We start from the raw sequence: 12,766 nt of genomic DNA, 5'->3' as shown, positions 1-12,766 counted from the left end.
GCATGTAATAAGTTCTCATACTTTCTCTTCCTTGTAGAAAGAAATTCAAGCCATGAGTCAGTGCCATCACCCTAATATTGTGTCTTACTACACGTCCTTCGTGGTAAAGGACGAGCTGTGGCTCGTCATGAAGCTGCTAAGTGGAGGTGAGTAGAGTACAGTGAAATGCCAACTTCCGTCGGCTGGAAAGGTAATAAAAATATTCTGTGGTTTTTTGTCCCAGTTTGGTTTTCCTGAACATTTGCATTTGAGGAGGTCCTGAGGACACATCCTCTGCTGAAGGTGCTCGAGTGTGAGCGAGGCCGGCTTCACGCTCGCGTCCGGTGGCCGTGCTCCAAACCTCTCCTGGTCTCCCCTGAGCCCCTGCAGCTCCCTTTGTGCCATCACAGAAACGTGTTGAAGGTTCTGGCCTGAAGAGTCTGACGATAACGTCTTGTAGAACGACCCACATCTTGGATTTATCTGGGTGTTTCTTCCTGGTGTTATTTAACTTGATTTGTTTCCCTTTCTTTCTTATAAATGAAAAATTGGACCTAAAGGCTTGATTTAAGTTAGAAATTTTTGGACAGTGTTTTGTGGGTGATGCCATGTTCACCGTGCCTCACACCAGGAGGTATTGCTTTCTGGTTATATCTTTAATGGTGATGTTACTTTTGATTGCTTACATTTTGACAGCCACACCTCATTGTGGAAAAGTTAAACTTTTTCCCCCTTTGCAGCTAACAAGTAATCTGTGAGGTGATACTTGGGCACTGTGAGTATCTAGGTTGCCACCTAACTTTTTTTAAAGTTTGTTCATATTTGAGAGAGAGAGAGCGAGAGAGCACGAGCAGGGGAGGGTCAGAGAGAGAGGGAGAGAGAGAATTCCAGACAGGCTCCACGCTGTCAGTGCAGAGCCTTATGTGGGGCTCCATCCCATGAACCCTGAGATCATGAGCTGAGCAGAAACCAAGAGTCCGTTGCTTAACCGACTAAGCTACCCAGGCGCCCCTTCCACCTGACTCTTTGATTTACTGATTTAGCATCCATTCCCAGTCCTTGTTTGAATGAATTCTCCTGTAAGGGTTTGATTGGTGACTTTTCTTATTGTGCCTTTTCTTTTGCATTTATGAACTTGGCGTTCTTCTGTGTAAAGGAGCTTCACCTCATTGACTGGGGCTCTGATTAATCTGTATTGTAGTTCCTACTAAAAATGCAAGATAAGTAATTGATTCTTTTTTTTTAAGTACCAATTTTCAGAGTAAAGAGTCGATTTAATATTCACCTCCAGTGGAAGCAAATAGAGTTTGGTTTTTTTCTTCCTTTTCTTGTTGGGTAAGGCTTTCATTTTTTTGAGTGGCATCATAGACACAAGGAATTTTATATATGTAGTGTCTTTCAGTCAGTTTCACTCTCTTCTTTGGATGCTCAGGTTGTCCACAAGGTTGTCACTGGGACTCGCTTTAAGCTTATTCTTGTGTTCTCTGGACATGAATCCATCAGTCTTTGGTTACTGCCTTGTTCTGGTTCAGGATTTCCAAGGGTCCCATTTATATTGCTTTTCCTAGATCCGCAGTCAGCCAGGACTCCGAGGAGTTCTGATGTTTGTTAGGGGACAGGTGTTTAGAAAACACAAGTAGGGTGTTGGGGGTGCTCATTGCTATGACACTGTGATCACTTCCAACGGAAAGAGCTTAGATAGAAATATAGCGTGTTAAAAATTATGATTTGGAATTAATATTTCCATTTCAAATGTAACATTATAGACCTTTGAAACCTCTTGAACATTATAGTTGAATCTCTTTTCTCTTACACAGAAAATTTGGGTGCCCGGTATCATGATAAGTTACGGTGCTTTATCCTGCAGTATGTATACAGTCATTTCTGCTTCAGTCCTTAGAATAAATGCAAGTATTGCTGGTTGCCAGAAGCAGACCACTGTCACCTGTGGGTTGGACATTTAGTTATGGTTATTACCTGATGGCCCAACTCATGTAGCGAACTGGACATTTTGCCAAAGCACGGGTGTGAATCGTGTGGTGAGAGTGGAAGACTGGTGAGCGGTGGAGCTGCCCAGGCTCCCCATCACTGTGCTGCTTGGTTTTGTTCGATACGTGCTCTGTGCAGCGGCGTGATGTTCCAGGTTAGCATCAAACACCTGCCCTCCTAGAGAGGCCGTAAGGGAAAGCACATAGGCTTTAGAATTAAATCCCAGCTTTCCTACTTAGCAGGCTTGTGTCACTGGGCCAACTATTTGAACTCTTTGAACCTGTTAACTTTTCTGTCGAATGGGGATACCTTTCTGTGTTTTCGGGTATTGGGGGTAGTAATTGAGATGACGTAGGTCAGGCATCTATAACCGGGCTGACATGTAGATGCACAAGAAACTTGGCCGTTAATACTAATCCCTTGTGATTTGCTGCTTTTCAGTGTAGCCAGAATCACCTTTTTGTTTCGATCCCGTTAGTGACACACTGGAGAAACTGGATGGCTTTGTTAAAAGCCTGTTCATGTGATGCTTGGAGTCCTTGCTGACACCAGCCCCCTGTCAAGATGGTGGTCAGGCATGGCTCTTTCAGTATGGACAGATATGGGAGTAGTAGGTAATGCTGTATGTTTCATTATTGATCACCTATAGCATAACTTTCTTTTATTTGTAACTTACAAAATGTGTAATACAGAGTTTTTAATGTTTGGCTCAGAAGTCCTCTGATGAATAGGAATACTTTGTCTGCTTAGTTCCTTCATCCGTACGTGTATACCAGTCCAGCCTTTCTGCTGCGCCTGGGCAGAATGCACGTATATTTTTTAAGGAATTCCCGTTTCTTCCGCAGGGAGTATATAGCCCGGTCTCAGAAGGGGGAGGACGTGTAGCTGGGTGGGGTGTGTGTTAAGCGCACGTCTCTGTCTCTCCTGGTCTCGGGTTCCCTGGGACGGAGCCCAAGCTTTCTAGCCCCGGACTCAGCACAATTCCTGGGAGATCATTTTCAAACATGTTCCAGCCATTAACTCTTTTTATAATTACTTGCCTTTTTTTTTTTTTGACTCAATGTAATCTTACATCTAAGCCTTTAAAAATATTAAAGAATTGCATCTTTTTTTAGGGAAATGAAATCTTGCTTTCTTTAGTTATAAAGTGAATAAACATTTAAACTGAAGAGGTACGTTAAACCCTTCTGGAAAACAAAAGCTAGAACTGAACACAACTTTAAACCGTTTTTAAAATACAGAGAAACGATGCCAGGATTTATGGCTCAGTTAAAACTCCATTCATCAGATGCTTACTGACCACCACTGCATAGGTGAATCATGTTCCTTGCTCTTCTGGGCCTCATGGCCAGGAAGGAAAAGTTACAGGTCAGGCGATGTAAGTGTGCAGGGTACCAGGAGGGCGCGTTGGCGCCGCAGCACGGGTGCCAGGAGACCAATCTCACCGAGGGAGAATGGGCGTGGTGGGGTCAGCAGAGGAGGCGGTGTTCGGCTGAGCCCTGAGCCCTGAGCCCGGCAGCCTGGGACGCGAAAGTGCTTCCGAGGGAAGGATGGGAGCGGCGGCCCAGGTGGGGGGGCACCGTGCGGAGCAGGCCCTGGAGGCAGGATGGAGGGGTGGCGTGTGGCTCACCAGGCTGGCGGGGGCCTGCAGATGGAGCAGAGAGAGCGGGAGGAGAAGACCCCCGAGAAGCAGAGGCTCCCTATGAGTAATCAAATAGCGTAAATAACCAGAGTTAACAGAAATGTTTAGGCCGCCTTCTTTCACATTGACTTTTTTAGCCAAGATGTTTAAAACAAAAGCATATTTTTTTTAAAAATGTTTGTTTATTTACTTAGAGCAGACATGCACACGCATGGGGTGGGGGTGGGGCACAGAGAGAGAGAGAGAGAGAGAGAGAGTCTCCTGCAGGCTCAGCTCTGTCAGCGCGGAGCCTGACGCGGGGCTCAAACCCACGAACTGCGAGTTCATGACCTGAGCCAGAAACAAGAGTCAGACGCTCAACTGACTAAGCCATCCTGGCGCCCCCAAATTTCTTTCTTTTTTAAAATGTTTTTTATTTTAGAGAGAGAGTGCGAGTGGGGAGAGGGGCAGGGGGAGAAAGAGCATCTTAAGCAGCCTTGGCCCTCAGTGTCAAGCCCTTCATGGGTCTCAGTCCTGTGATCCTTGGATCATGACCTGAGCTGAAATCAAGAGTCAGACACTCAACTGATGAGCCATGCAGGTGCCCCATAAAAACAAAAGCATATTGGGGTGCCTGGGTGGCTCAGACGGTTAAATGTCTGACTTCAGCTGAGGTCATGATCTCACGGGTCGTGAGTTCAAGTCCTGCATCAGGCTGTCTCTGCTGTCAGCGCAGAGCCCGCCTTGAATCCTCTGTCCCTTTCTCTCCTTGCCCCTCCCCTGCTTGCACTCTCTCTTTCTGTCTCTCAAATAAATAAACTTTTTTTAAAAACCAGAAGCATATTTTTCACTTAACAACGTGCACTGATGTAGAATTTAATAAGCTTATTATGTCATAAACTGAATTGCAGCGGTCACTCTTACTCCCATCAACCACGTGGACATCATAGTTAAAATAAGTTTAATTTCATGTGTCAATATGATAGTCATTTCTTAATACTTCCTTATAACTGTAATATTCTTCTGTGAACCAGTCTCTGATGCTGAATGTTGGGATTTTAATACAGGGAGTTAACCATCAGAAATTAGAGGAAGTTAATCTTCAGAAGTTAGAAGCAGTTCTGATCTAAAGGGCTATTTGTGTAGTTTATTAGCACCAAACTAGAATGTGAGAGTTTTAGAAATCAAAGTAATTAAGAAACCTGAGAGGAGGAGAGAGAGGCTTACCTGTTAGACTGAGAGTGATGGATTGTAGCAATGCAGAAATAGAACTTGAGTTCACTGTCTTCGTGAACTATTTTGTTGTTCAGAGGTGCTCTCAACTTTGTCATCTTCTAAAACATATAGTATGTGAACTTTTTTATTTTTAAGGTTATTTTATTTTTATTTTAGAGGGAGAGCAAGTTGGGAGGGGCAGAGCAAAAGGAGAGCAGAGGGTAAGAAGCGGGTTCCGTACTGACAGCAGAGAGCCCGGCGTGGGGCTTGAACTCAAGAACCGGGAGATCATGACCTGAGCTGAAGTTGGAAGCTTAACTGAGCTTCCTTAACTGAGCCCCCCAGGCGCCCCCAGCCTGGGAACATCTTTGATCTGAGCAGGACCCGAGTAAAATGCTGGTGTTAGTCGGGGACCGGCTTTGGCGGTTCAGGCGACAGTGCAGGGCACGTCTGCTGTCTGAAGTGCAATATTCAGCTGAAGCACATTTGACCCCTTTGAAACCTTCCATGTCTCAGAAAGACACAAACAAAATCCGGTGGCTTAATCTTGGTTAAAGCTTCTTGGCAGAAATTCTGGTAACTAAAATGAGCTAATTTTGGATTCAGAGTGTTTTTTTATAAAAGTAAATTGGGGCAATAAACATGTCGAGTGAATAAGGTGATTGAGCCTCGTGTAATCACGAGGGTTAATAAGTGCCTTAACCCCCCCCCCCCCCCGCAGCTCCTTTGCTACTTTTTCAATATTATTTTAATATTTAGTAACGATATTCTTGGACAGTAGAAGTGTTGCATTGCTTTTTAAACGTTCTGTGCCGTAGGCTAGGGAAGCGGACAGGAGATGGGTTTTTGGAACAGGTGTTTACGTTTTAACTTTTCACTTTGTTGCCCGAGTTGCGCTCGTTCCCTCTTGTTTTCCATTCTATTTGCTTTGACTCAGAAATGCCATCTCGTAGGCTCGGTTGTTAAAATACGCCTTCTTGGGCCTCCCTTATCTCTTGAATGGCAGTCTGTGAGATCCGGAAATCTGCATTTTTAACTAGTTTGCCTGTGTTAAAGTTTGAGATCTGATAATCCCTGGAGAGTATTTTTTCCGGATTGTGCCCGAGGATAGAAGACTGCATGCTGTTTTAGCCTTCCCTTTTTATTCCTAAATTTTTTTTTAGGTGTTAGTAGAATCATCCAGTGATAATCTGCAGTCTTCTTTGGCTTAGCGTATTTTACCTTCACCTTTCTTAGTCGATATGAAGACTTCCACGTAGCTTGGATGTTTGAGGACGGAGGATTATAAGCCCCATTGTCGTGATGGACGCTGCGGGATGCTGAAGAAGTCGGATGGAAACAAGTGGGTACTTTCCAGGACCAAGTTTATCAGTTAAAGATAAGGGCCTTGGAGGCGCCATTATCCCTCCACCGATAAAAATTGTTACTGTTGGGAGACTGAAGTGGACAAGAAATTATCCTGGCGTGAAAGAGGGGCTTCTATAGCTTGTTAAAGATGTCTGTTCCAGACATAGACTGGGGACGTTCACTGCTGTAATTTCCCCATCGATGATTGGTGGTGTGAAATCATTAACAATCCTTTAAGGTTTTAAAGAGGAGTTCCTGCTTCAAAGTCTTTAAAAACACAGATCTAGTAACTTTATGTGCCCTAGGTCTTTGCTGCTCCGGGTTCTTGACCCGCCAGACTGGAAGCCCCAGAGGGTCAGGTCAGCAGCTGCACCGCGCGTATCTTCACATAGTTGGCGGTGCCCAGTTCTAGATTACGGCCACGTCGTTGAACGAGTAAACCATGTTAATTTTTAATTCCCTTCGCATTCCTTATCATAGATCTGCTTTGCATTACAAGCAGGTAACTCAACTGGCATTGATACAAGTGTCTTCTTACTAAGCAGTTCTTACGTGGCCGATTTCTCAGAGAAAGTGAGACATGTGGCCTGTTGGTAGAGTGACTTTGCTTTGGATGTTGATATGTGGTTGGCGATATGTGATTGATTAAACCAAGCAGAACAGAATGTCTCCGTCAGGCCTCCCCGCGTGTGAGCCCAGCCTTGTGAATCCCAGCAGCAAAGCGGGGAGAGTGCGACAGTGTGTTCGAGAACGGCGCCTCCCCGGTTCATCGTCTCCAGAAAGTCACCTGCCTTCTTCTTGCTGGACGTGAGGGTGGCAGCTCTGGCTTCCAGAGCGAGGGGGTGTGGGCATCTTCTTCCCCACTCCATGGTTTTTAGCCAGCTTTCCTGGTTCTGGCGCTTTCCTTCATCCCCGCAGGCAGTGCTGGCGCGTGCACCCTTTAGGGGGGCGCTGTCCCCTGATCGGCACACCCCTCCACGGGCGGTGGGCGTTCAGATTTCTCTCTGCTTAGGTCGCTTTTTCTGTTTTCCTTCCTCCAAAAAAATGATCGTCTCTTTTCTTTATCTTCCATTTTCTTTTTCATCCTGGGCTGATGGCTGTTTTATTCAGTTTATCAAGTTAGTGGATTTCAAGTGGGAGCTGAAGTGAATGTGTGCTCCATGCTCCATGTTTTGGAGGGTTTTGCAAGCACACTTTTTTCCTGTGAGGTGTGCAGAATGAAAGCACCCACCAGGGCAACTTTTCAGCGTACGTTTGTGTTTTAATTTTAGTCTCAATCATTGGGGTCTTGTCCCAAGAACTGGAAATCCAGTCTTTTCTGTGCAGTTGTTATATTCTACTTCTTGGTACAAGTTCTAATCTTGAAGATTGTTTTGTTTTGATTCTGTCATCTTTATGGGCCATGGTATTGCCTGAAGTCTTACAAATCTCTAGCAAACTTTTTTATTACGATAATCAGGAATGGCAGTCAAGACTATGATTTTAATTCATAGGTACGTAGGTGTCTCTCCCACTCTCCCCCAGAGTTTAGTCGGAGCGTTATTTCTGATCCTGGAAGAGTGGGGTTGCTCAGACCTCGTGGCTGTTACTTAGAGCTGCTGTTTTTATCCTTTCATTTTTTTTGTTTTCTTTGCTGTACTTATTATTTATTAAACTGAAAATTAAGGGGTGTCTGGGTGGCTCACTCACTTAAGTATCCAACTTCGGCTCAGGTCATGATCTTGCGATTCGGGAGTTCGAGCCCCATGTCAGGCTCTGTGCTGACGGCTCAGAGCCCAGAGCCTGCTTCAGATTCTGTGTCTCCCTCTCTCTCTCTCCCCCTTTACTGCTCACGCTCTGTCTCTCAAAAATAAATAAACATTGGGGCGCCTGGGTGGCTCAGTTGGTTAAGCATCCAAGTTTGGCTCAGGTCATGACCTCACAGTCCATGGGTTTGAGCCCCACGTTGGGCTCTGCTGACAGCTCAGAGCCTGGAGCCTGTTTCACATTCTGTGTCTCCCTCTCTCTCTGCCCCTCCTGCACTCTGTCTCTCAAAAATAAAGACATAAACAAAAAAACAAACAAACATACATTTAAAAAAATAATAAATTTTTTAAAAAGATAAACTGAAAATTAATTTTAACCTGTATTTCTTCTGTAATCTGACCTGTATTGCAATTGTATTTTATATATTTAATCATATGGTGTTGCATAATCTGATCCGGTATCAGAAACTTGAGTTAGTTGTGGTAGTTTATAATAACGTGTTATAGACGGGATTCTTTAGATGTGGTTAAAAATCCTCTACCACCTTTTCCAAATTCTTATTAAGAAGTCTAAAGGCAGTGCTGGTGTAACACTGCTATTTGGATAATAGGTGCTTTCTGTTTTAGATTAAAATTGAGAAAAGTTATTAATTGTGAACTCCTGTATTTCCTTGCGTTTGCTGTTTTTTCCTTTCCTATACAATTAAGTTCGTGAGAAAGTTTACCTTGGTTTGGTTTCAGAATGGCTCCAAAGTATAGTAAATGAGTCAAAAGTTGATGGCAAATTTTGTCTTCTGTCCTTAGGTTCTGTTCTAGATATTATTAAGCACATCGTGGCCAAGGGGGAGCACAAGAGTGGGGTCCTGGATGAGGCCGCCATTGCCACAATTCTCAGAGAAGTGCTGGAAGGCTTGGAGTACCTGCACAAGAACGGGCAGATTCACAGGTACGCGCCACCTGCTCGTCCCGCTCGTCCCGCCGCAGCCCATCGCCCCGGCCACTCCCCGAGGCCACTCTTCCCCAGAACTCGTCTTAGTCTCCGAATGCTCTCGTGGCTTTCTGAATCACGAGTGTCAGCACTTTGTGGGTAGGGTTTTAATGCACAGCTAGCAGGCGCTGAAACAGTAAATAGTTTAATTGGAAAATACAAAAAAACAGGAAGAATTCATAATTTCCTGTCGGGGGCAATCATTGGAATCCCTGACAACATTTTGTAATATTTCTTTCTGGTTTTTTATGTGCCTACAAGATATTCAGAACAAAACTGTGTTTATAATTTAGTCTTGCTTCTATTGTGCATTTTTAATATTTTATCTTGAGTATTTTTTCAAATGATTATTATTTTTTAAATGTTTTATTTCTAGGAGAGAGAGAGAGAGAGAGACAGCGTGAGCAGGGGAGGGTCAGAGAGAGAGGGAGTCACAGACTGAAACAAGCTCCAGGCTCTGAGTTGGCAGTCAGCACAGAGCCCGACGCGGGGCTTGAACCCACGAACCGCGAGATCATGACCTGAGCTGAAGTCGGATGCTTAACCGACTAAGCCACCCAGGCGCCCCAAGTATTTTCTCAAATTATTAAAAGCTCTTTGTAAAACAGCTTTTTACTAAAGCTTTTTTTTTGTTTAATGTAAAAAGCTGTCTACCATTTTACAGTCCAGGTATTCCAGGCTGTATCCAGCCATTCCTTGGGTGCAGATAAGACTCCAAGTGATGACTCTTTCTGTGTCACTCAGATCTGTTTAATCCCTGGATTTAGCTTTCCTGCATATCAGACCTTTTTTTCCTGGTCATTCTCAAGGGTAATTTCATTGGATATAAGAATTTGCTATTGACATTGCTTTTCGCTCAGCAGTTGAAAGGTGCTGTGCTCCTTAATTCGGGCCTCAATGGCTTCACATGAGAAGTCTGTCATTTGAACTCGTGTTCTATTGTGTTTTCCTCTGGCTGCTTTCAAGAGTTTTTGTCTTTGCTTTTCTGAAGTTTAACGATGATGTCTTGCTGTGGACTTGTGTGGACTTCTTTAGGTATATTCTGTTCGAGGTTCCCAAACTCCCTGAATCTGTAGGATTTTGTCTTTTACCAAGTCGGGGAAGTCTTCAGCCTCTGTATCTTTGGATAGTTTTTTAAGCTGTTTTTTCCTCCTCTTTTCTGGAACTCTGCTAATACAAATGTTAGCTGTTTTGTTACTATACTGTAAGCCCTGAGGCGCAGTTCAATTTTTGTCATCCTATTTTTTTCTCTGTTCAGACTGAGTGGATTCTATTGATGTGTTCAAGTTCTGATTCTGTCCTCTGCATTTACTATAGAACCCATTGAGTATTTCAGTGTTTTTATAATCTTTTTGATAATTTGATTCTTTTTTTTTTTTTTTATCAATTTTATTTCTTTGGTGAGATTTTCTATCTTTCATTTGTTCTGATAATCCCAGACTCACATGGAAGCGTTTTTATAATGGCTGCTTTCCGGTTCTTGTCAGGTAATGAATTCCAAGATCTGATTCATCTCGGTGTTGATGTCAGTTAATTGTCTTCTCTAATTGGAGTTCTTCTTGGTTCTTGGTATGACGAGTGATGTTTAAATTGCATCCGGGACATCTTGCATCTCATGTTAGGAGACTCTTGATCCCATTTAGATGGATGTTTTAGCAGGTATTTGGTCAGTTTAGGGTTAGAATCGAAGACCGAGTCTACGTCTGTGGGCTGTAGTTCCAGTGACAGTTGGGTGTTTGGAGCCATCAGCGCTGTCCTGGCTTGTTTTGTCCCCCTGGCGCTGCAGGGCCGCTGCTCCTCCTGCCGACACTGCGTGGAGAGCAGAGTCGACCCCCCAGACCTGGTGCTGCCGGGTGGCAGGCGGGAGACGGATGCTGCCCTGTGGGTCCGTGAGCCCTTGTTGGGCCCGTGCTGTGGCCCGGGCCACCTGGTGCCCGCGGGGCTTCCATTCATTCATCGTCTGCGGGCATGGCCTGTCGGGATGACGGCGTTTCCCTGGGCCACCTTTTGCTGCTGGGCGGACATTTGGAAGACGCTGGGCCTGGGTTGTCCTTGGTGCCCGTGCGCAGTGCCGCGGAGCACTGGGCCTGGGTCGCCGTGTGCGGCCGGCTCGGGGCGAGAGGTGCTGCCTGGGCTGTTGGTGCCGCCGTGCGGGCGGGGCAGGCGCTGGGTGCGGGCGGAGGGTGGCAGTTCCCATCTGGTCCTCACTGAAAACCTCTGCTTCCGGCATGGTGGGCCAGCCCGCAGCTCCAGTGGGGGTCCTCTGCTCCGTCTGTGCTAGGCTCGCCTTTTCTGCTCCTCTGGCCTCAGAGAGCAGGCCTGGAGGGTTTTTAAAATTTTTGTCTTGTTTGTTTGTCGTGTATGCCTGTTGATGATTCTGGATTGCAGGGCTTTCTGGTGCCCAGTCCAGGATATGTGAGACTGAAGGAAAACTAGGAGAAGTCGTGTCGCGCTCTTTGAAAGTGGGCTTGGGTTGTACATGTTTATAGCAAACTCTAGGGCAGCCACGAAAAAGAAAGAAGAGTTGACATGCTAAGAGAGGAGAGGAAAATGGAATCGTGTAAAATGTTCAGTTAAAATAAAGGCAGAAAAAAGGTGGGAGACACAAGATTGTAATCTTAAAAATCATCTACCTTTCTTAAAAGAAAATTAAGAACAAACTAAGCCCAAAGTTAGCAGAAGGAGGTAAATTAAAAGATCAGAATGGAAACACACAAAATACAGACTTTTTTGGATGTGACACCAGTCGCAAAGGCCGCAAAAGAGAAATTAAACAAGTGTGACTACGCCAAACGAGAGAACCGCTGCACAGCCAAGGAAACCGCCACCAGAGTGAGAAGGCGACCTAAGGAGCGAGAGAAACTATTTGCAAACCACATGTTCTGATAAGGGGTTAATATCCAAAATATGCCAGGAACTCATGCAGCTCAGGGGCAGAAACCCCCAAATAACCTAATTCCAAAATGGGCAAAGGCCCCAAGTAGACATTTTCCCAGCAACGAAACCCAAGAAGAGGCGACCGCCTCACTAGTCCTCAGGGAAACGCCGTCAGACACCGTGAGATGTCGTCCCACATCTGCTAGGGCATCTGTTTTCCGAAAGACGGGACAGCGGAGGCTGGGTGAGGGTGTGGGGCAAGGGGACCTTGCCCAGCGACGGCGGCAGCACGGACGGGCACAGCCACCAGGGAAACAGACGGAGCTGCCTCAGAAAAATGGAAACTAGAGCTACCCTCTGATCCTGCCGTTCCACTTCCGGGTGTGTACTCGAAGTGGAAGCGTTCTCTCCGAGCCAAGCTGTGGAATCACCGAAGTGTCCGTCAGTGAACGAACGGATGAAGATGTGGTGTGTATACAATGGGTTATTATTCAGCCGTTAAAAAAAAGAAAGAAGGAAGTCCCATGGTTTGTGGGTATGGGTGGACCTGGAAGGCACTGTGCCCCGTGAATTAGGCCAGGAAGAGAATGACAAGTACTGCCTGGTGCCACTCACATGTAGAGTGTAAAGAAAAGAAAGTTGGACCCCTGGAGAGAGATTGGGAGAGTGGCTGCCGGGCAGGGAGCGGGGAGAGAGCGCTCAAGGGGCATGCGCTACGCGCTCGGTTACAGGAGGGGTCCGTTCTGCCAAGAGAGTAGAATTTAAGTAAGTGTTCTCACCAAAAAACGCCACAAAGTAAATAAATGAGGTGACAGAGGTGTTAACTTTCATGCTGGGAAGAACTGTTTTCCCGTGTGTACGTATATCAAACCGTCACATTGTACACTTCAGTGCCTTACAGTTTTGTCAATTATACTTCAACTTTTATTAAAAAATATTTATTTATTTATTTATTTTGGAGAGAGTGCAAGCAGGGAAGGGGCGGGGGGGGGGCAGACAGAGGAT

General features: G+C 45.4%; 1 protein-coding gene across 1 annotated transcript in view; it reads left to right on the top strand.

Annotated features, from left to right (window-relative positions):
• The window catches only part of OXSR1 (oxidative stress responsive kinase 1), a 98,766-nt gene that overhangs the window by 28,145 nt on the left and 57,855 nt on the right, over nt 1-12,766 (top strand). The window contains exons 3-4 of the mRNA XM_039237205.1: nt 38-146; nt 8,701-8,842. Coding sequence (XP_039093136.1) covers nt 38-146; nt 8,701-8,842 — 251 coding nt within the window. The remainder of the gene's footprint in view (nt 1-37; nt 147-8,700; nt 8,843-12,766) is intronic.

Source organism: Hyaena hyaena, unplaced genomic scaffold (assembly GCF_003009895.1).
Source record: "Hyaena hyaena isolate Hyena2069 unplaced genomic scaffold, ASM300989v1 scaffold_121, whole genome shotgun sequence".
NCBI classification, from domain to species: Eukaryota; Metazoa; Chordata; class Mammalia; order Carnivora; family Hyaenidae; genus Hyaena; species Hyaena hyaena.
This window is presented reverse-complemented; position numbering and strand designations above follow the sequence as displayed.